Below are 25,243 nucleotides of genomic sequence, written 5' to 3' on the forward strand. Positions count from 1 at the left end.
GGGTTGTTAATGACAGTAATGACAGTGTGCTACTGCAACAGGATCTAGAAAATTTGAGCAGATGGGCTGAGAAGTGGCAACTAAAGTTTAACATTGACAAATACAAAGTACTGCATATGGGTAGAAGTAATCCCGGAGTAACGTACCAACTGTGTGGTACTACACTTAAGGTGGTAGAAAATGAAAAAGACCTGGGAGTAATTGTGCATTCAGATATGAAGTTTTCTGAGCAATGCAGACAGGCTGCCAGGGTAGGTCATGGGGTTTTGTCAATGATATACAGGAATTTTACTAGCAGGAGAAAAGGAGGTGACCCTCTGTATAAGGCAGTGGTCAGGCCATGCCTTGAGTACTGCGTACAAGCCTGTACGCAGTACTCAAGAATTTTAAGAAGGATGTAGATTTGCTTGAGCGCATACAGAGAAGGACAACAAGATTGGTGAGGAGAATGAAGGGATCCTTTTACCAAGAAAGGCTTGAAGTTCTGCAAATTGCAGCGGCTAGAGACTAGGCATCTGAGAGGTGATCTGATTGAGGTGTATAAGGCCTTGAATGGGTTGAGCACGCTGAATTATGATGGGATTCTTCCACTTATTTATGCCCCCTTAGGTTCGTAAGAACCTAAGGGGGAATAAATTCAAATCGAAGAAAGAGAGATGTAGAATAGATGTGCAGAAATTTGCCTTTAGCCAGCAGGTGGTTAATTGCCGAAACAAACTTCCTTCTGTCGTGGAAGTTGATAGGTTAAGTAAATTTAAGGAGGAACTGGACAAACGTTTAGAGGGAATTGTTTTGTAAATTTTTTTTTTTATTTGGCTGATGCTTCATAAGCTCCATACACTTGCTTTCTTGCATCACATGCCACTAATACTACTACTATTATTAATAATAACAATGAATTTGGCAGCAGGTTCATTCATTTACATCTTTCATCAGATCTTCATATAAATTCTTACCTCCTATAGAAGTAGTGTTGCATAAAGAGACAGGTTCATGGTTGTGATGCTTGATTTGTATGGCTGGTATCAATTCCATTTTCTCAATTATATTAGAATGAGAATTTGTAATATTGAATGTGATATTGAAATAAAACTTTAGATATGCATATAATTGCAGAGAGTAGAAGCACATCTGCTGTTACCTCTGAAAGCACAAAAACCAGCTTGGTTTCTATACTTTCAGAGATGATAAGAGCACTGATTGAACATGAGCATGGTGGATGGGAAGCACATAGCCAAAATGGTAGAATAAGTCAGGGAAGCTTAGCCTGCAGTTCACTAGGCATACATGGAAGTTTCCATGGTGGCTGTAAATAAAGCATGATGAGTTTTGTGATATTGAAATAAAAGTAATGGATATGTGTTTATCTATATTTGCAAACAGCATATACAGATAAACTAGAGTTGTCTGTTATAAAATTTGAAAATTCTAGCACATATTCCGGGAATTAAACTTGTTCCTAGAATATGTACCAAGATGGTTCCTAGGCATAAAAATATGATATAAACATGACCTAATTTTTATTATTCTATTATTAGTGGCATATGATGCAAGGAAGCAAGCTTATAAAGCTTGCTTCCTTGCTTCAATAAAAAAAAAAAAAAAAAATTGCTTATTTCTTCTTTGAATTTATTCAAACTGCTCATCTCCACGCCAGATGGAAGTTTGTTCCAACTGCCTGAAGGCAAACCTCCTCACATCAATCCTGTAATCCTTCTTCAGTTTGAATTTATGCCCCTTCATGTGTTTAGTCTAAGCAAGAAGAAGAATTCTATTAGCATTGAGTTTGCTCAATTCATTCGAAGCCTTAAAAAATTCGATGAGATCACTTTGTTAGTGTCTAGTCTCAAGGCACTGCAGTTTGCAGAACTGAAGCTTCATGGTTGTCTTGATAAGACCACTCTTTCATTTCCTTCACCAATCGCAAGTTTCCCTCCTCTCCTCTCCTCTCCTTTACAGTGAAAAATATGTGACAAAGAATATGGCAGTTTAGTTCTATGATATTTGGAATTTATTTCATCCACAAGGCCTACAACCTTTTATGGTATGTATGTAAACTTACATTTTTTGTATGTGGGTTTGATGTAGTGTTAGCACAGCTGTTGAAATATCTCATGGAATATTGACTTTTAATTCTTCCGGTATGTGAAGGTTGAAGTGCAAAAGATAAAAATCTGGTGATTTTGGATTTTCATTTAAGAACGTATACCATGCTTGGGAAAACAAGTGCTGCTGCTTTCATTGTGAACAAAACACTTCTGGTTAATGACTGAAAGCTAACATGTAAACAGTAGTTTTTTGGACAACTGTGGGTATGACCACTGTAGTAGTTAGAATCAAGTTCCATTAGATTGTGTATGATAATTTGACACTGTTATTATTTTACTGATGATTTTACTAATTACACTAGAAGCTTAGAAACTCAGGATTTTGATGTGAGCTCTCTAGCCATAATTCAGCTTCGTATTATTGCTATGCAATAAAGGGTCGTATTATTGCTATGCAATAAAGATTTAATATTTAAATATAAATTAACATTTATAATTTTGGGTTGCACGAATTTCGAATCACTCTGTAGTATGGCATGATCAAAATAGCTGTGATGTGTGAAAAATTCTTCCAGGAGAACAACAGTCTTTCTTTTTTTAATAAATAATTTTTTTTAAAATATTTAAACTCAATGTTTTTATGATTGTAAATTCAGTTCTTGCCGCTCTTCATATGTAACTTTTTTTAATGTGTAATTCAGTTTTTAAAAGGTTTTGCTTATAGTTTTGTTGCAATTTATTATTGTCTGCATAATTTTTTTCCCTTCGTAGGTAACGAAAGCAAGACCTACTGATAAAGATGCCAAATTAAAATATTCAGAATGTAACAAAATTGTAAGAAGAATTGCATTTGAAAAAGCTATTGCAGTAGAGGAAAGCAAAAAGTCTATTGCAGAAACAATCAATTTAGACAGCATGAGTAAGTTAAAAAAATTCATATTATTCCACTGGCATAAAACATAGGACAGTGTGAAAATACTGTATTTATGTACTTGACCAGTTCTTTTCAGTCCTGTCTTTTGAGGTTATTATGAGTATCATGACGAGATCCAATATTTCTCAGAGGTCTGTTCAAAAAAGTATCTGGACTGCTACAGTAAGCATACTAATGGACTTAATCCCTTTTAAAATATCTTTCTGGGGCCGTAAAATGAACTTTCCAGTACTGCTCCCACTCTTGGGAGCAGTACTGGAAAGTTCATTTTGAAATCATGGAATGCTGAGCTGTCATTACTTTTTATTATTTGTATGTTATCAACTTGACACTTCAGGATTTTTTTTCAGTCTAGGAAACAGAAAAAAAAAATCACATGGAGCCACATTTGATTTTTTTAATAAAAATTCTGTTTGGCCAAAAAACTGTACAAGTACAGTTTTTTGATGAATGCAACAGCATAATATAATAGTAAAGCAATCCTTCTTTGGAATTCCACTTTTCTGATGTTTTTCTTCGAACTGCATCACAAAGGCATCTCAGAACTTCAACACAGAACTCTTTATTGTTTATCCTCTGGAGTGTATTCCTGGTGGACAATACCTGCACAGTCAAAAATTGCTGGCTTTCATTTTCCCGTGCACTTACCACACCTTCCAGGGAAAGGAGGAGTTTTCCATTGAGATGACTGCTCTTTGATTTTTTTATTATTATTTTTTTAAAATTCTGTAATTAAACATCCATAGTTAACTTTATAATATCGGTGTAGATACACCATAGAATACAGTGTTTCTCAAAGGGTGTGCTGAGTCACATTAGTGTGCCGCAAAATTTTCCAAGTGTGCCGCAAAATCTTAAAAAAAAACTAGCGTCGTTTTTATTTTAACATCATTGTCCGAATATTTTATTTTGGTTGTAAGAATTGTTTGCATAACACAAATATAATTAAAGTATAAATAAAAAAATTGTTAATATTATTTTTCGTTCTATTTATTTAATTAATTTAGAAATTTCTTCTTCTATGACTACGTAGGTGTGCCGTGAAATTTTTCTTCTTTGGAAAATGTGCCACAAGAGTAAAAAGATCGAGAAACACTACCATAGATAACTCTTAAGAATCTTAAGAAACTACGATGGTAGTGTGGGAGGCATCATTTGCTCTGTATCTCATATTGTTCTCTTCCTTCACAACGAGTTGCCATGGTATTGCACTACCTCAAATATGTAACGCTTCACTAATAGAGAAGACTATTGTTACTTATTCTCAGTGAGTACCACCACCCAGATGGCACCGTTTCAAAGGTATTGGCCTATCATTGGTGGGTGGGTAGGTACCCTGGTATTGCAGATATGACAACCCAGTTGTGAAGATAATCACACAATATGAGAGATGCCAAAAGGTTTATATGATAATATTTAAAATAACTAAATGCAACAAGGCATAATACATTAAGAGTAAGTTTTTAATATTTTGATAATAATAATAAGAGTTTAATGATATTGATGAAGGTATATCAGGCTTAGTGTCGAAGTTTGCAGATGATACAAATGTTGGCAGGATTGTTAATGACAGTAATGGCAGTGTGCTACTGCAACAGGATCTAGATAATTTGGGCAGATGGGCTAAGAAGTGGCAACTGAAGTTTAACCTTGACAAATGCAAAGTACTGCATATGGGTAGAAGTAACCCCAGAGAAACGTACCAACTGTGTGGTACTACACTCGAGGTGGTAGAAAATGAAAAAGACCTGGGAGTAATTGTGCAGTCAGATATGAAGTTTTCTGAGCAATGCAGACAGGCTGCCAGGGCAGGTCATGGGGTTTTGTCAATGATATATAGGAATTTTGCTAGCAGGGAAAAGGAGGTGATTGTTCATCTGTATAAGGCAATGGTCAGGCCACGCCTTGAGTACTGCGTACAGGTCTGGAGGCCTCATTTTAGGAAGGTGTCGATTTGCTTGAGCGTGTACAGAGAAGGGCAACAGCAACAGGATTGGTGAGGGGAATGAAGGGATCCTCTTACCAAGAGAGGCTTAAGTTCTGCAAATTGCAGTGGCTGGAGACTAGACACCTGCGCAGTGATCTGATTGAGGTGTATAAGGCCTTGAATGGGTTGAGCACGCTGAATTCTGATGGGATCCTTCCACTTGTTCAGATTACGAACCTAAGGGGGCATAAATTCAAATTAAGAAAAGACAGGTGTAGAATAGATGTGCGGAAATTTGCCTTTAGCCAGCGGGCGGTTAATTGCTGGAACAAACTTCCATCTGTCGTTGTGGAAGTTGATAGGTTGAATAAATTTAAGGAGGAACTGGACAGGCATTTGGAGGGAATGGTGTGATTTTTTTTTTTTTTTTTTTTTTGGCCTGATGCTGCATAAGCTCATACACTTGCTTTCTTGCATCACATGCCACTACTACTATATCTATATAATATCGGCGTAGATACACCATAGATAACTTTTATGATGGTAGTGTGGGAGGCATCATTTGCTCTGTATCTCATATTGTGCTCTTCCTTCACAACGAGTTTCCATGGTATTGCACTACCTTGAATACCAGGGTCTACAATACCAGGGTACCTGCCCACCCACCGATGATAGGCCAATAGCTTTGAAACGGTGCCATCTGGGCAGTGGTACTCACTGAGAATAAGTAACAATAGTCTTCTCTATTAGTGAAGCGTTACTTATTCGAGGTAGTGCAATACCATGGCAACTCATTGTGAAGGAAGAGCACAATATGAGATACAGAGCAAATGATGCCTCCCACACTACTATCGTAGTTTCTTAAGAGTTATCTATGGTGTATCTACACTGATATTATATAGATATTAAACTCTTAATGTATTATGCCTTGTTGCATTTAGTTATTTTAAATAGTCAACTTTATATTATCAAATAACATCCATATGATTATATTAACTTTTAACCCTTGAGACCATCTATTTTTGCAGGGTCTGGCAACCTTGGCATCTTGGTTTCGGGATCACACCCATAAATCAACATTTCTTCTTTAGTTATTATATATTTAAAAAAATTTCTTGTGATTAATTACACATTCAAACAAATCGGAAGTAACTTGCTGGCAGTGTTCACGTTTTTCCTCTGTTAACAGTCATGATGAAATGTTCTTGGAAATGTTCTAATATTCAAAGTTTTTGTTAAAGTTGATTGGCACAATCTGACAGAGATACGATTTTCTTCAGAAGTTTCAATAGTTACTCTCCGGTCTTCAACAGACGATGAAATCATTTGTCGAAGTTGAGAATCATTCACATTGTGGATCACTTCCAAAAGACTCATCCTCTTGAAACAGTAGTGCTAGTTGAAAACTTTTGTGCAGTGGCCATTGCAGATCCCTATTTTAAGGATTTGCAGTTTTTTCCAGTTTTATAGCAAACATTTAACATAGATTATTCAGTGCACTCTGACATTTTAAAATATGATGGGATGTGAAATATATTTTCATTATTGGCCAACAGTAACAGGCTGCCATAAGTGAGTGAACGACTTTTGCACAGAGGTCAGGATGAGATATACGTAAACATATGCTTTGTTGCAGTGCACTCTTTTGTCTCAATCTTGAAAATGGGCATAATCTAGATACATTATGAACAGACCTAGTATTTCTGGGATCATCTATTGGCAATGCTTTAGTTGCATATTACATATTAGTGAATTAATAGTTTTTACTCCTCGCTTAGACATAGCATATGTATAAATGGTGGGGAGAAGAGTCACTGCTGAGGCTCTGTGTTAAGGAGTTGGGTATAATTGCTATGTGTATGACATACATAAAAACTTCATTACTTTGTACGGCATGTTTTCTCTCTCTCTCTGTATAATCCAAATAATCCAAATAATAATCCAAAAATAGTCAGACTAATGGAAAAATAATGATGCTAATGGAAAATCATCTGTTCCATTAGTTTGACTTTTTTGTTATGGGCTGGATTCCATATAAGTTTTCTTGATTTTAGTATCATGCATTAGTATGTTTTATGTTCTCTTATTGTATGAATGAAATTCTATCTATTTAAGTATATATAATTAATTTATATTGCAGGAATGAGAAATTGTTTGTATGTGTTATCAATATTTATGTGAAATGTGCTGATTTAATATTTATCATTGCAGCTTACATTGTTCTGGCAGGAATTGAACTTTTACAGCTATGGCTGTATGTTTTTCTTATTTTATTAAAGTGTATGTAGATAAACAGTGGAGGAAAATCATGTATTTGTTGAAAGCATCCAGTAAGCTTGCCAGTCATTTCTAGCTTTGATTATAGTATGTAAGTGAATACTGCTACATTGGAACACTTGTTGTATTCCCATTTTTTTGGATTTTTGTGATTTTAGCTGTGTTATCCCTTAATCACATCGGAGAGAAGAAAGTGCAAAGGCAGCAATGATTCTTCTGCTAAGAAATGTAGAAGAAAGCCCCTTGCTCTTAAAATTAAATTAAGGCATTCAGAATCTAGCCAGTCTTAACACTAAAGTAAAGTAAAGCAATGGATGTCTCATACAATGATATCAAAGACAAGACTTGAATTTTGGAGCAAGTTAAAGGCTTGGCTGTTAAGCAAGTAGAAACAGAACACGTGATAGATTTATTGCAGATATGTAAAATCTCATAATATGGTTAGAGAACCAAACCCAGTTTCTTATGCTTGTCTGTTAGCCATAATCCAGTTCAAAGCATTGTCTTGTGAGGAATAAAATCACGTGCAAGCAAAGATTGGTTCATGCAATTTTAAAGCAAAAGCAAATTGCTTGTACAGTTTTAAAATGACGAGTGAAGGTGTTCATGCTGATGAGGTAGCTATCAAATCCATAGCATAATTAGCTAAAATCATCAAGGAAGGAGGATATTTTGCTAAACAAGTATTTAACATGGATATGACAGAGTTGTATTGGAAAAAAAATGCCCCCAAAGACTTATATAGCCAGTGAAGAAATGATCATGCCTCGATTAAAAGAAGCTAAGGACAGATTAACTTAATTAACTTAACTTGGTGACTTAAATTAAAACCTATGCTAGTCTACCATTCTCAAAAATCAATATATACCATTAATTTAAAATTAAATTAAAATAGTTTACTATTATGGAAGCCGGATTTAAAGGCTTGGGTTGTAGGCATAATGTTCAAGGAGTTTGTTCCATGATTATAGTGTGGAAAAATTTAACTTGAGGGAAAATTCTAGCATTTAAGGCATTGTAGATTCTGGAAACTGCTCTGGGGCACCTTGTGTTTCTGCTCACTTTGAATCACAAATGTTAAAGTGATGTTTCTTTTCTCAGTACCAGTGTACCAAGAAATAGATGTGTAATTTAGGCAAACTTTTGTCCAAGACAGGGTAACCGAGAAGGAAGGAAGGAAGGATGCCCGATTTTGAAAGAATTTTAGAAGATCTTCAATATTTTTAATGCATTCAATAATATCAGCAAGACTTGGGAGGGCCCCATGCCATGTGATTCTTAGTACAATTCAAAAAAATGTTCCTAGTGTTTCTCAAAGCTTCAGCTCTTGATTATTTTTAAAAAAGTATTTTCTTCCATTTCCATTCAGATCTATGCACTATAATTAGACTCCAGAAAGGAGAGCCCATTCTTATTTTTCTAACACTAACCTTGTGTTGCTTGGTTCCATTACAGCACTGTTCTTGCCTCCCTGTGTCAGGATTGGAAACCTGAGGGATAAAGAGGACAAAAGAAGCAAATCATGACCAGCACTGACGATAGTGCCTTTGATGTCATTTGGGCTGCCATTTGCAACCCAAATGATAAGAAAGAATGCTAATGCCAACAGTATTGGTTCAGCTAAGAGGCAGAAGACTGAATTAGCCTTGAATTCATTCCAGCAATGAAGTTACAGTAGGCAAACTATTGACATTCTGAATACAAAAATAACTTTTTTTTTTTTACAAAACCCCAAACATGAAAGGGTTTAGAACCTGTTATACTTAATATGGTGCATGGGTTGAAGATTAACGAGACAGAAGATATCATTCACATAAGATTTGTAGGAAGGTTGTTCTAAGAAACAGAAGTTGAAGAGATAAATGAGGAAGAAGAGAAGTTGGACAGTAAATGAATGCTGACTGGATGTGGCACGTGTTCAGATTGGTTTGTAAGAGAATAGGAGGAATTACAGATGCCACTTCAGAAGAACAGTGCCCATGGAAATGTCTATGGAAAAGACATACAGCAGAAATAGAATGTCTGTGAGACAAAGAACGGAGAGACTGTAAGAAACAGGTCATTAATTAACCTGATTATGCAGTTTAGAAGCCTAAGAGAGGATTTGGGGATGCTATCCCAGATGTGAAAACAGCAGCAGCAGTAGTAGCAGTAGTTGTTGTTGTTGTTGTTATTTGGTTTTTAGGAGCATTAGCAACTAAGGCCATATTGCTCCGGGGATATGCGGTGGTCATTTCCTGACCTTTCCGCATCCTCCATATTTGGTAGTGACGGACTCGAACCCCGGTCTAATCAAGAAGCGTGTGCTGCACACTGCTGCTCCTTCCCACCTGGCTACGGAGGTGCCTAGTAGTAGTAGTGGAAAATGATGCAGGAAAGCAGGCTTATATAGCATCAGTAGGGAAAAAAAAAAAAACCTCTACACACTTCACCCATCCATATCTGCCTCCCTGACACAGGGAAGCAGGATATGGAGGAAAAGCAAAGAAGTGTAGATAAGAGGGTATTAGAGCAGGATTTCAGAGGTTATTTAGTATATTGTAAAGTTATTTTGATTTTGATTTGATATAAAGATTTTTTTCCCCTGTAATAGTTTGATTTTTTTTAATATTATAAATATAATTTTTGAAAGTTTCTTTTATTAATATTTAGTAAATTTTACAATGGTTGTTACAAGATCTGCCTTGAACACTTCGTAAGATGACACCATGACTCATACGGAAATGGCCTATGGCGATTTCCGGGTGAGTCATGATTTTATCCTTTGCAAAATCTGTGGCATGTATTCCAAGGTTGACCTAGATAATCATAGCTAAATGGGAAGGGCATGAGTTTTAGAAACTTTAAAAATGACAAATAATAAAAAATTTTTCACTGATAATCCTCTTACCCTCCATTATTTGAAAGTACCTATGGAACTGAATAATAGACTGTTGGAAAGACAAAACTGAAAGTGGATGAGAAAGAAATGAAATAGACAATTTGCTATTTCATAATTTTTCAGTAAATTTGTCATATAATTAAAAGAATTTGAAAACTCGCACATGGATAATGTGCAAACTAGATAATAAAGATGAGATGATCAGGAGTTTACTGAGATAATATAAAATAATTTTTCAGTTACTGTGAAATAGTATTCTCATACTAGTTTAAAACATATTACTAATTATATTTATATTTTACTTTACTTCATAGCAATAGAAGATGATTATGTTGGTCCTAAGTTAGAAGATGGTAATGTTACATTAGATTTTATGAAAGAACTCATGCAGACATTTAAAGAAGGCAAAAAATTACATCGAAGGTTTGCATACAAAGTGAGTATGTTTATTTTTAGTGAATGAAGAAAATTATTCTAAAAATTTATGGTTGATTTTGATTTCTTTGTTAAATAAGTTTTACTTTTTGTTGTTTCTGTTGTTTTTGTTGTTTCCAAATAAACTTGCATAAAGCACAGAGTTTGTCTACTCAGTAATATTTCTAGATATGTGATTATATTAGTCATTTTTAAAATTAAATGAGCTGTATTCTCTTCTCTCTCTCTCTCTCTCTCTCTCTCTCTCTCTCTCTCTCTCTCTCCCTCTCCCCCCCCCTCCCCCCCTCCTCCTCCTCCTCCTCCCCCCCCTCCTCCTCCCCCACTTAGTATTTATTCTTTCCAGAAATAAATCTTTTTACTTGTCCAAAGCATTAGATATTCCATTCATTTTCACCTAAAATCACTTAAGGTTATTCTGTATGTTTATGAACAATTGTTCATAAACATATAGGATCGTTATAATAAGTTCTGAAAAAACAAAAGTTTTTTCAGAACTTGTTATATCTCAATCACCAAGATTTATTGGATTGCTGTGATAGGGGTCTGATGCGATTTTCACTTGGCTTCATTTTCAAAATATTGGTATTGAAATGGTGTAATGATGGAATAAAATGAAAATTTTCTGCATTTGCCAGAAACAAAATATATGAATAAAAACTCCCTCTCATATTATTCTCATCATTAAAAAAGTGCCTATTCCAGATTTTCCTTGAATTTTGTCGAACTTGCCACCTTGACCATCCTTGCTGGCAACTTCCAACATTTGACAACATGCTTCCAGAAGGTAAATTTCATGAAATCTAGTCTACTGTTACTCCCTAAGATTTTATAGTTGCACTTTCTTGTTCTCGCCTAGCTCACCAGTGAGAATATTCCTATTTTACTCAACTAATTCCCCACAGTATCTTCCACACTTCTATCCTCCATAAGGTGTCTATTTCTACCATTAGTGAAACAAAAAGAAAACCTTAAAAAAGTTAAAGTAAGTGTGGATAAAAGAAAAACAAATGAAGGGTGATACAGTTCCTGGACAATACATTTGTGAACGTGCAAAGCAAATTTTTGAGGACTTAAAGACTAAAACGCCGACCGGGCTAGCCGAGTGGGTAAAGTACCTGCCCGGCAACCCAAAGGTCGCGGGTTCGATTCCCGCCTCGGGCTTGGATCAAAGTACTGCAAAAACCTTGGGAGGTGCAATATGGCCACAGAAGCCGATGCACCAATAACTACCAAATCAAAAAAAAAAAAAAAAAGACTAAAACACCTTCAGCTAGTGATACGCGATATGGGGACTTTAAAGCCAGCAAAGGTTGGTTCAACCATTTTAGAAAAAGATCCGATATTAAAAGTGTCATAAGGCATGGAGAGGCTTGCAGAGCTGATCAGGAAGCAGCTGAAAACTTTAAGGTGAAGTTTCAAGAGCTCGTTGAGAAGGAGGGTTACCTTCCTCAACAAGTCATTAATACAGACGAAACAGGCCTCTTTTAAAAAAAGATGCCTAGGTTAACATACATTACAAAAGAAAAGGCCTCATTGCCTGGTCATAAGCCTATTAAGGTTTGATGCCTGTGGTGATTTTAAACTGAAGCCACTGTTGGTTTACCACTCAGAAACTCCCAGAGTATTTAAACAGCAAAAGGTCATCAAAAGCAGGTTGGGTGTCTTTTGGCAGTGTAACAAGAAGGCCTGGGTGACAAGACACCTCTTCAATGAATGGATATTTGAAATGTTTGGTCCTTCAGTCAAAGGTTACTTAGAAAAAACAAACTTCCTTTAAAGGCACTGTTAATTTTCCAGGTCATGATCCCCAACTTTCCCAATCTCTGGAGGAGCAATTTAACTTCATTACTGTCAAATTTCTCCCACCCAATACCACCCCTCTACTTCAGCCGATGGATCAACAAGTGATTGCCAACTTTAAAAAAAATTACACAAAGAAGATGCTTGTGAAGAGACTTCAGAAGACAGAGTCATCACCTTAAAGGAATTCTGGAAGACCAGGTTTAACATCTTAGACTGAGTACAAATGATTGTCAGTTCTTGGAATGAAGTTTCATCTCGGTGCTTCAATACAGCCTGGAAGAACTTATGGCCTTCAGTCATCCATGATTTTGAAGGATTTGAAGCTGAAGGTGTTCTAGAGCAGAAAATTATCACTCTTTAGTGAGTCCTTGGCTCTAGAGATTGATGCGGCGGATGTGGAGGAGTTAATTACGGACCACGGAAGGGAGTTGACAACAGAGGAGCTCCAGGAATTAGAGCAGATGGGTGAGCATGACAGTGGAGATGAGGAACATGAGAAGGATGACTGTGTAGCAACAACTCAAATTAAGGACATGTTTGCTGCGTGGGATATTGTGAAGAGGACTGTAAGAAAAAACCCAGATATTGAAACCACTGAATTGATGACCTGCAAATTTGAAGATTGGGTGTTAAGTTATTTCAAGAACTTTCAGAGAAAGCACCAAAAGCAAACCACTTTGGACAGTTTTTATACCATAAGTAGCAAGAGGCAGCGATCAGAAAGAACACCAGATCCTGAAGTTTGTCCTGATATCTTGATGGTAAAAGATTCTCTTTCAGCTCCATCACCACACCACCATTGACACAGATTTTCCAATGTAAGTTAAAAGAAAATTACGATTTTTGTTTTTTTAATGTTTATAATTATCAATTATCATTTTAAACAACATTTTTTTGGGGGGGAGGGAATAAGTAAAAATGTGTGGCACCATCAGCATTTTTTATCTTTTATCTTTTTTTAATCTGTATCATGCTCTACTGCTTATTCTGGTGTATAAGACGTACTACAATTTTAGGGCGAGTTATTTTTAGATAAAAGGTGCTTAATATACGGTATTCAGTATTCTATATAAAACTAGCACATATTCTATATAAAACAATTTCTGTTAAAAAATCACCTTTTACAGAGATAAATAGCTTAGTTATATAGTGAAAATTTCAACTTCTGAGGACTTGGAATGAATTATCAAAAAACAGTGTGCTATTGGGTTCGCATTACGATATTTTCACGATACAATGGTGTTTCTGGAACAAATTAATATCATAAAGTGGGGTCCACTGTACTCTACTATTGCCATGATATCAAGGAAGTTTTTATTCAATTGTAACAAGTACTCATTACATCTGAATGGCACATCTTCATTTATTCCTCCAAGCAAAGTTTGACAGATGTTTTCTTGCATAATTAGAATTTAAAGCCATCCTTCCTCATTGCCCACTCTACTCATCTAAAGGAGAAATACTGTAATATGAAAACACTACGTGAAGCAATTCAATAGTGCACTCATTAATGGAATATCTACAGTTGACCCCAACATCATTCGTATGTTAAGGTACATGCAAGGAGGATTCACAAAATGTTAATTTCTTTTGAAAGGATTTCATTACTCAAGTTTGAAATTTCCAAAGATCATTTCACAAAAGAGAAAGAGGGAATCCTTGTGTAGCCTCAAATTAAAGAGTTTCTGCAAGATAAAATGCCTTCGTGTGTTAGAACTAAAGGCATAGCAGGCTTTCAAATGGTTTTGGGGAAACTGGATAACCATAGGCCTTCTTATACAAAGATGGATCTCAGAAACTGCATGATACATATAAAAAAATGTAATGTTATATGTCACCGAAACTTCATTTCTTGCATTCACATTTAAACTTCTCTCCTGAAAACTTTGGCATGGTATGTGACGAACAGGGGACGCAATTCCATCACAAAATTAAGCCAATGGAAAATTACTGCCAAGGTTCTTGGAATGAATGTATGTTGGAAGATTACTGCTGGATGTTGTGCCATAACATTCCTTTACAAATTTTACCAAAGGAAATTATCTGCACAACATTTTTAAAATGTACTTATCTTTTTATAATAGTGTACTGTATTATATGTTATACACATATTTAAAATAATATGTACTGGGTTTAAACTGTAAAAGTAATAAAGATGTAATTGTAACCAGTCTCATGTATTTTGTAATGTAATTGTCTTAATTTCATTACTACTGATAATCAGCAGTTGTATATGAAACTATATGTGCTAAGAAAAAAAAAAAAAAACCAAGAACATATTTTAAATTGGCACTTAAAAAAACTGGCTTATAAAAGTGACTTGATACCTTTGATGAAAAAAAAGGGTTATTTAATGACAGTTTTTAAGTAATAAAACTTAGAAAAGGATAAGTATTGGTAAATACAGCTCCTAAATGAATAGCAATGATAGTGTTCAAAGTGAATCAAAATTTTACAGAGGTAAAATTTAAAGATTTGAAATATATAGAATTAGGCATAGTTGCTACTTGCTGTAGGGCACAAATTTGTACTTAGAAAATTATCTGTAAGGACAACTGCAAAAAATAAAGGCAGAATTAAATCAGGTCATTTCACTGCTGCTACTAAACTGATGCATTCTAGAAGCACTCTTACAGAGAAACTTTTATCAGCATGCTTTTAGCTTGCTCAACCCATTCAAGGCGTTATACACCTCAATCAGATCACCTTCCCCAAACCATTCAGTGAATATGTCAAAGGCAACAAAGCAGGAAGGGTGAAATATGTGACAAAAGTATCTATGGTCATTTGAGGATGCTTTGATCATGTTAAGCACTGATGTGATTTCCGCAGCATTTGCTGAACTGAAGAACCTGCTAGTGCAGATAATTTACAGACATTATGCATGGAGCAACATGGCCTTAGTTGCTGATGCTTCTAAAACTCAACAACAAAAAAAACCTAGTGCAGATAAGAAGGCAGCATGCAGGTTTCCTGCTGTCTTCTTATCTGTGTACCTTGTTTGGAAGAGAATTCCTTTTCAAAAGGTACTGGAAGAGAATTCCTTTTCAAAAGGTACATCCATCTCTAAGGAAGGGCAGCATTCTTGACAGCTGGCTTCCAGCTTAAGACTGCCTTGCTCTTCCTTCGAAGCAGTACTTTGAAAGAAATAAGCTAATCCCTCTCCTCTCCACTTCTACACCATAGACTGTGAATGGCTATATTAAGGAACACCTGCCTATCATTGGGTGATCAAACAACAAGACTTGTTAAGAATATGGGCATTTTTAACAACTGGTTCATCCATTATTTCTGTCCAGCTGTCAAAAATTATGAACAAAATAGGTTATAACCAAGAGTGTTGTTATTCCTCAACAGTGCACCAGGTCCAGGAAAACTCTCAACACAAAGAACTGACCTACCAGTTGAGGTTGTTTATGCTATCAAACATGACATTCTGTTTCGTAACCCATGGACTGTAGTTTTAATGCTTCATTCAGGGCTTACTACTATTTCACTTTTAGTCACTTTGTTAAAGACACTGATGGGCAAGACAAAATGTCAGCGACTAGTGGAAGTGCATAATATAATGAAGGCTAGTAATATTGATGAGTCTAGAAGTATATTCTAACTATATTAACATTAGCATTAGTAGAGGCATACGATGCAAGAAAGCAAGCTTATGCACCATCAGCCAAAAAAAAAACCCCTCCCATTTCACCCCTCCATTTGTTCCAAATGCTGTCCAGCTCAACCTTAAATTTATTTAGACTATCAACTTCCACAACAAAAGATGGAAGTTTGTTCAACCAATCAACCACCTGCTGGCTAAAGGCAAACTTCCGCATATCCATTCTACAACTGTCTTTCCTCAGTTTAAATCTATTCCCCCTCAGGTTCTTAATCTCAACAAGATGAAGAATCCCATCAGCTTTTAGCTTGCTCAACCCATTCAAGGCTTTATACACCTCAATCAGATCACCTTGCAGGTGCCTAATCATCAGGTGCTGCAATCTGCAGAACTTAAGCCTTTCTTGGTAAGAGCACCCCCTTTGTTCCCTTCACCAATCTTGTTGCCCTTCTTTGTACTCATTCTATCTTCCTTCCTAAAACTCTACATCCTTCCTAAAATGAGGCCTTCAGACCTGTACACAGTACTCTAGGTGTGGCCTGACCATTGCCTTTACAACGGGATAATCACCTCCCTGTCCCTGCTAGCAAAATTCCTACGTATCATTGACAAGACTCCATGACCTGCCCTGGCAGTCCGTTTGCACTGCTCAGCAAACTTCATATTTGACTGCACAATTATCCCCAGGTCTTTTCCACTTTCCACTTCCCCTGATTATAGTTGGTATGTTTGTACCACATAGTTGGTACATTTCTCTTGGGTTATTGCTTCCCATATGCAGTACTTTGCATTTGTCAATGTTAAACTTCAATTGCGACTTCTCACCTGTTTGTCCAACTTATCTAGATCCAGTTGGAGTAGAATACTGTCATTAACAACCCTGCCAACCTTTGTATTTTCTGCAAACTTGGAAATTAATCCTGATATACCTTCATCAATATCATTGATGAATACACAAAACAACGAGTCCAGCACTGAACCCTGGGGAACTCCACTAATAACATTAGTCCACAAAGAGCAGTGTCCATTGTTTACCACTCTCTGTTGTCTCCCACTTAACCATCCCTTTATCTGTTGTTGTTGTAGCAACTTGTCCTCAGTGCCATACCTCTCCAATTTGTACAGCAGCCTTCCATGTGCAACAGTATCAAAAGCTTTCCTGAAACCAAAGTATATCATATCAAAATTATTTTTGACACTCAGTTCCTTTGTGACCACATCATAGTATCCAATAAAATTGGTCAGACAAGACATCCCTTTAACAAACCCCTGCTGTGTCTTAACCAGTACTGCAGTCTCATCTAGATGATCCTGCAATGCTTCTTTAACCAGTGACTCCATTATTTTCCTCGGAACGCAAGTTAAACTAACAGGTCTATAGTTACTTGTATCACCTTTTGAAGCCCCTTTGTGAATTGGTGATAGACTTGCACACCTCCAGTCCATGGGGACCTCCCCTGAGTCTAAGGAAGCTCTCTTAATTATGGCTAACGGTTACTGCTTACTTCCTTTGCTGCCTCCTTTAATATAACTGGATAGATCCCGTCCACCACAGGTACCTTCCTTATGTTTAACTTCAACAATTTCTCCTCCACTTTGCTCTTAGTTATTACAAAATCACTTAGCTCCCTGTTGGAGTTTGTAAACGTCTGGCATTCCCCTCTGAATAACTCCTCGTGTGAATGTAGATGCAAAATACTCATTCAGTTTATCAGCTATCTGGGCATGATCATCAATAGTCAACCCATCTACGTTAAGTGTTCCAATCTGATTCTTCCCTTTCCTTCTAGAGTTTACATAAGTAAAGATCTCTTTGCTGTTTTTCTTTGCATCCTTTACCAAAGAATTCCCATAATCTGCCTTCACCTGCCTAACCTCCTTTGTGACTTGATTACAGACAAGCTTATATCTGCCATAGGCTTCTGTGTCATCTGATAATTTATATGCATTCCATACATTTTTCTTCTCTGCTATGAGCCTCATTAATTCATCTGACATCCATTTAGGCCTGAACCTTGAACAGTATTTCTTAGTTGGAATGAAGAGACTAGTAGCCTCCAAGATTAAGTCCCTGAAGACATTTAGAATTCAACGTTGGTAATATCATAAGTTGATCCCATTGTACAGAATTTAAAAACTGTCTGAGACCCCTGTAGTCACCTTTACGAAAGCAAAAGCCCTTCCCTTTAGCCATGATGGCAGTTACATCTTTAAGTAATTCCTATATTAGTACATTTTGATCATTGTCACCCAGTGGCAGTGGTGGATTCAGACCGGAACAATGTTCCGGTACTTTTTTCTAAATGTCATAATAGAAAATCATTAAATTTATATACAGTGAAACTTCTCCTAACGGACACCTCTCGTTAACGGACATCTCTCTACAACGGACATTTTCAAATTCCCCAACTCACCTCCATTGGTTTTAACGTGTTTGCAGCTTCTGTCTAGCGGACATTCTCTGTAACGGACGCAGACAGGCAATCTGCACTGTTTCGTTTAGATTAGCACTTAATTTGATCTCCCCATAACGGACTGCGGGAGAGCTGACGGCCCTTTTTCTAGGAACGTTTCTTCCACATATTGCCTCAATTTATTTCCGATTCTCTGAATTTTATCAAGGTTTAGGTCGCGGTTGTAAACCCTTTTTCAAGAATTTTTAAGGCACGTGTAAAACTTCTGATGAATTCGGTGTATGCAGGGGGCGGGGTGAATTTGGTCGGCCTTTCGTCTTTTCAGTTTCAGTTTTCAGTTTTGTTCAGTGTCTTGTGAAGTGCACAATGTCTTCTCGTAAACATTTAACTTTAAAAGATAAAGTCGAACTCATTAATGCGTATGATTGGAAAAAAAATAGTGTTCGCAATCTCGCTGCAAAATTCAAAATCGAGAAGACGCAGGTAAGCGACATCCTAAAGAAAAAAAATGAACTGCTCAAACAATTTTGGCAACACGGAAATGATCACGTTCAAAAATCATTCCCGAAAACTGTTGGACTTCAAATTGACAATGTTACGTATGAGTGGTTTTGTCGCGCACGTGCTAAAAAAATTCCCATTAATGGGCCTATTATTAGGGAAAAGGCTTTGGAGGTTGCGAAATCTATGGGAGTAAATGAGTTCAAAGCTTCTGTGGGATGGCTAGACAAGTTCAAAACTCGGCATAAAATTTCTTGGAAAACCGTAAGTGGTGAAGGTGGATCTGTTAATACTGGGATTGTAACAGAGTGGACCGTCAAATTGGAAAAGTTATGTCGTGATTTTGAAGCTAAGAATATTTACAACTGTGACGAAACAGGGTTGCTTTTTAAAGCTCTTCCTGAAAAAACAATGAATCTAAAAAACGAAAAGTGCCAGGGCGGAAAAATTTCTAAGGAATGCTTGACTGTACTGTTGTGTACAAATATGCTGGGAGACTTTGAACAACCTCTTGTTATAGGAAAACCACAAGATCCTTGTTGTTTCAAGGGCATAAAGTTGAATCTTTTGAATGTTGACTGGAAGTCTAATAAAAAAGCGTGGATGACACGAGATATCATGAGCGAATGGATAAGTCGCTTTAACCAAAACATGATTCGTCAAAACAGAAAAATTATTCTTTTCATGGATAATGTTGCATCTGACCCGCACATTGAATTGTCCAACATTTAAATCGTTTTTCTTCCACCAAACACATCTGCAGAGTGTCAGCCCTTGGATCAAGGGATAATAAAAAATTTTAAACTTCACTACAGAAAACGTGTTTTAAGACATCTCATTGCAAACATGAACGATGTAACATGTGCGAGTGACCTTGCAAAGAAAATCAGCATCCTAGATGCGATTCAGTGGATTTCCTCTTCAGTAAACGCAATTAGAAAACAAAGTGTTGTGAACTGTTTTGTAAAGTCTGGCTTCTCAAACGCAAAAATTGAAGTTGTGAGCAGCAATGTGGAGCACCAAGAAGAACAAGAACTTCAACATCTATTGATAATGTACGATACTTCAGCTACAAGTGACCCTGGCTACAAAGATATAGACTCGAACCTCACTACAGAAGATGGTGCTCTAGATATCAACGACATTATCATCGATATTTTTCAAGAAGTTCCTCATGAGGATGAAGAAATGGAAGGAGGTCATTCTGTCGAACAACATATTAACGACGAACCGCCGATGAAAATAGAAGAAGCGCTGATACAAATCAATCGTTTAAAAATGTTTTTCGCCGCTGAAGAAGATACTGAAGGACTTTCGATGGTTTCTTCACTCCAAACAAATGTTGAAAACAAAATTATCAGCGGGAAGAAGGTGCAGAAGAAAATAAGTGATTACTGTATGTATTTTTCTTAAGATAAAGTCATAATATGCATAGCACAATTGTATGTATATTATTTACAAAAATATTGTGCAAAATCTGTATATAATTTAATTTAATTTTACATTAAACGTTTAACGATTTTTCTTTATCTCTTGTGTATGTAATTGTATATTATTTACAAAAATATTGTTCAAAATCTGTATATATTTTAATTTAATTTTACATTAAACGTTTAACGATTTTTCTTTATCTCTTGTGTATGTAATTGTATATTATTTACAAAAATATTGCTCAAAATCTGTATATATTTTAATTTAATTTTACATTAAACGTTTAACGATTTTTCTTTCTTTCTTTTTTTTTTTTTTCTCCCTCAGACTTCTTGTTAGCGGACACTTCTCTCTAACGGATACATTTTCATTCCCCATGGCTGTCCATTAAAGGGAAGTTTCACTGTACCTAAATTATGAAACAATGGCATAACCAAAGGGGAGGGAGAAATATCCATTTTACCCATTGCTACTAAAAATATATATTAATAGTAATCTTTAAGATTAATAGATTTCTTTAAAAATTTATTTAAAAACAAAAATATAAATTTCGCAATGAAACTTGAATATGTCTTACTAAAGTACAAATGTGTTAAATAAAGAGATCCAACGAATGAGATTTACTGTGATGCATGTGAATTCTGCATTTTAATTCGTCATAAGCTGAATGCTAGAACTGGTTGTTCTATGGACCATGAGTCTGAAGTCTGATTCAGTTACTGTACAGTCAATGTGGCGTTATCATATAGTCTTCTGGAGAACGAGCGTTCTGGTACTATTTTTTTTACGACGAGCATTCTGGTACTTTTTTTTTTTAGCAGTACACCTCTGCCCAGTGGTTCCTTTATCTGCAAATTCTTAATGCATGAATAATCACTGCTGATAATCAGATCAAGAGTATTACTCCCTCTGGTTGTCTCTTGAACGTTATTTATTTATTTATTATTATTATTTGTTTTTTTTTTAGGAGCATTAGCAACTAAGGCCATATTGCTCCGGGATATGCGGTGGTCATTCCCTGACCTTTCCGCATCCTCCGTGCTTGGTGGTGACGGGCTCGAACCCCGGTCTCTTGAACGTGCTGCTATAGAAAACAGTCATCCAATAAATTCAAAAAAGTCTTGCTAGTGTGCGAGTGACAAACCCATGGCTGTCTGGGTAGTGGTATCCACTGAGGATAAGTAGCAATAGTTCTCTCAATTGGGGAAGTGTTACTTATTCTAACTATAACTGAAGAGGCAAGTCAATATCTGGAAAGTTAAAATCCCCCATTATAAGTTATTCTGATTTACTGGCTCACACTGTTTCTCTGCACAATTGCTCATTATACTCATCAGATTCATTAGGCCTATAACACACACCTACTGTCATTTTTCTTTTCCCAGTGCTTATGCCATACCAAAAAGGCTCAACATTGCATTGTCCACCAACATGAATTGGATGCACTTCCTTAGATTTTATGTTTCTTAACTAATAGCATAACCCCCTCCTCCCTTTCTGTTCTTTCTATCCTTTTTGAACACATTGTACTCCCCAAATTCCAATTCTGCATTACTTATATCTGGCACCTCCGTAGCCAGGTGGGAAGGAGCAGCAGTGTGTAGCACATGCTTCTTGATTAGACCGGGGTTCGAGCCCATCACCACCAAATATGAAGGATGCAGAAAGGTCAGGGAATGATCACCGCATATCCCGGAGCAATATGGCCTGAGTTGCTAATGCTCCTAAAAACCAAACAACTAACTAACTACTTATGTCTGTGTGATACCACGTCTCTGATATCCCAACAATATCTGCCTTTGATGTCTTGACTAGCACTTCAGGCTCATCTAATTTATTAACTATACTCCTAGCATTGGTGTACATACAAGTACACATGCACCTGTTTCTACTCTTAGTTACCCCGTATGAACAGTGTTTCGCAGAAGCTGTAGCTAGACTCCACAAATGACTGCACTAGATTCGAGGAGAGCAGGAGCATGCCAGCAGTGTCATTAGTGACATCATGGAAGATGGATTATATACTGCAGTCTTATAGACATCCACAGATGAATGTCAAGCTGCATCCTTGTCACATGCACAAGGTGATGGAGAGGATCGAGATGAGCAGGTCTTAACAACCAAAGTTCTTCGAGATGGACTAGGCCTGATGTATTCAGTCTTGGACCTTTTTTGAACAGTGTGAAAACAGTTGGAAGTGCATATATGCTTCTAGGAAGATTGTCAACCAAAGTATCACCTGCAATGAAGAAATTCTGCCTGACTGGAAGAGAAAGGCGAGACAACTTGCATTTAAAACCCTCATCAAGAGACCACCTTCCACAGAGCTACACTTAAGAACTTCATGTCTAGAGGATGAATATCACACATAAATTCATTAATCAATGTTAATTAATTAATTAACATTATTATCAGTATTTAGTATTTTGTCATTCTATATATTAGTATTAGTAACGGCCGTATGGTGCAAGAAAGCCTATGGCTTATGCTGCACCAGCCAAAAAAAAAAAATCCGAACAAAACAATGATAAAAACAAAAAATAAATAAATAAAATAAATAACTAAATAATAATAATTAATAAATAAAAAAAAAATAAAATAAAAAGGAAATTAAACCTATCATCCTATGCGCTTCCCTTACCCGAAAGTACTATCCAGATGACCTTTGAATTTCCCCAAAATGTCAGCCTCTACCACCCATGAAGGCAACTTATTCCAGTAATTTATAACTCGCTGGTTAAAATAAAACTTCCTGCAGTCCAATCTAAACATTTCCCCCCGTAACTTGAATTTATGTCCCCTAGTTCTAGCATCATTTAAAAAATATTTATATATATATATTTTTTTTTTTTTTTTGAGTTAATAATGCATATAATAAAAATTCAGGGCGAAAGAAAGCCTCAGGTACCTACCCACCCACTGATGAAGGGCCAAATAGCCCTGAAACGACTGTCTGGGTGGTGCTATCCACTGAGAATAATTAACAATAGTTTTCTCTATTGGGAAAGCATTATTTATTTGAAGTATAACCAAATAAGCAACTTGTTGTGAAGGCATTCACAATATGAGATGTAATGAAATAATACCACTATAATAACTGAGTTAATTTTCTGTGTGCATTTGAACTAACCTATATGTCTGTAAATTTTCCTGCAGTACGAGGCTTTGTCCTGAGCTTCTGTTAAGTATTAAACTGCTGAACACCATTTGGCATATCTCATATTGTGGACTTATTTTCACAACTGGGTTGTCAGCTGTTGTACCAAGCAGGGTGTCTACCTACTATTTGGCTATTTGGCTATTTGGCCCTTCATCGGTAAGATGAAGGGCCAAATAGCCTTGAAATGGCTGTCTGGGTGGTGGTATCCACTGAGGATAAGTAGCAATAGTTCTCTCAGTTGGGGAAGTGTTACTTATTCTAACTATAACTGAATAGGCAAGTCATTGTGAGGGCATTCACAATATGAGATGTAATGAAATGATGCCACTATAATGACTTCGGTTAATTTACTGCATATAGACATGATGTATTTGCACTAAATGATATGTCAATGCATTAATATTTCATCTTATTTTTCACATGATTTGTTCTCATCAACATAGTGTATTTATGATTCTGTTCCATACAAATTTTACTTAATGTGAAATTATCAGGAGCATAGGTTGCTGATAATATCTAAAGTGTGAAAGTTCTTACTTCCTTTCAAACTTGCTAATTCAGCTCTGGAGCTGAGCAAAGTTTCTGCCTTATTACCAATTAGATGATTATTGCAAATAGATATTTGTATCATTACATAAGAAACCAAAATCAGTTCACACCATTTAAATTTGAATTAGTGGTGACAAATGATACAAGAAAACAAACTTATCGGCATCTGCCAAAAAAAAAAAAAAAAAAAAAAAAAGATGTTACCCACTTCATTTTTACACATTATTTCTAATAATTTTCCCAATCCTTATTTAAATCTGTTTATTGAAACAAATTTAAATAACACTTCCACATCACCAGGCAGAAGTTTAGTCCACCATTCAGTTACTTTCTGGCTGAGCAAATTTTCACGCATCTATCCTTCAACCATCCTTTTTCATATATTCACTTATGAATTATCCAAGGAAAAATAAGGATGTTAGCATTTAGTTTGCTCAATCCATTTAAAGCCATAAATATTTCAATCAGGTCTCCTCACTAGTGCTTAGTTTCCAATGCTGCCATTTACAATTACAAAACTGAAGTCTTTCTTGCTAAGAATAACCTTTTGTGTCCCAGAATAATCTTGTTGTTCTTATGGGGGGGGGGTGAAATTATAGGGGTAAAAAAGATTATAGTGTAAAATCTGGGGAGGGAGGGAGGGAGAGAGAGGATGAATGAATTTGTTATTTTTGGGTTGATTCCTTTTCCAATGCAGCAAAACTGATTCAAATGAATTAGTTTTGCTGCATGGTAAAAGGAGAGCTTTATTTTGAATTAATAAGGCAGGGTCTAAATTCAGTGAGTTAACAAAGAAGTTTATTTTAAGTGGAAAGTATTTCTCAGCCAAATACAATCTTGTTAATAAAGAGATGAGAGTTGGTTTTGCTCCAGAGGATTTCCTGGGAATTTTTCATGCCATGAATTAAATTTCAAGGCAGTTATTGGCAGAGTTATATAATTTGCAGAAAAATAAGAGGTGGTCATACTGAATTGAAAAAGCAATTTAAAATTAATTGAGGCAACTGACCAATGAAAGATCATGATCTTACAGGCTCATAGCTGGCCTTAAAAGTCCATCTAATAAAGTAGTATTCAATAGAGAAGATTTTTTTTTTTGAAGTTGGAGTTTAGAAACACCCGCCCAGACTCGTGAAACATAAAGAATGTTAGGTTTGATCACTGTTGAAAAATATTTGATTATAATAAGTACAGAGTTAATATGTTGCAAGTTTTGTGTAGAATGCTAAATTGCTATTGTAAGTTTTTTCAAAAGATAATTTACATGATTGGA

General features: G+C 36.0%; 1 protein-coding gene across 1 annotated transcript in view; it reads left to right on the forward strand.

The window, feature by feature from the left end:
* The window catches only part of PpD3 (protein phosphatase D3), a 246,514-nt gene that overhangs the window by 91,029 nt on the left and 130,242 nt on the right, over positions 1-25,243 (forward strand). The window contains exons 4-5 of the mRNA XM_090368865.1: positions 2,820-2,967; positions 10,382-10,503. Of these exons, the coding sequence (XP_090224991.1) occupies positions 2,820-2,967; positions 10,382-10,503 (270 nt within the window). The remainder of the gene's footprint in view (positions 1-2,819; positions 2,968-10,381; positions 10,504-25,243) is intronic.

This window comes from Mastigoproctus giganteus, chromosome 2 (assembly GCF_048544385.1).
Source record: "Mastigoproctus giganteus isolate SK-2022 chromosome 2, ASM4854438v1, whole genome shotgun sequence".
Lineage (NCBI taxonomy): Eukaryota > Metazoa > Arthropoda > Arachnida > Uropygi > Thelyphonidae > Mastigoproctus > Mastigoproctus giganteus.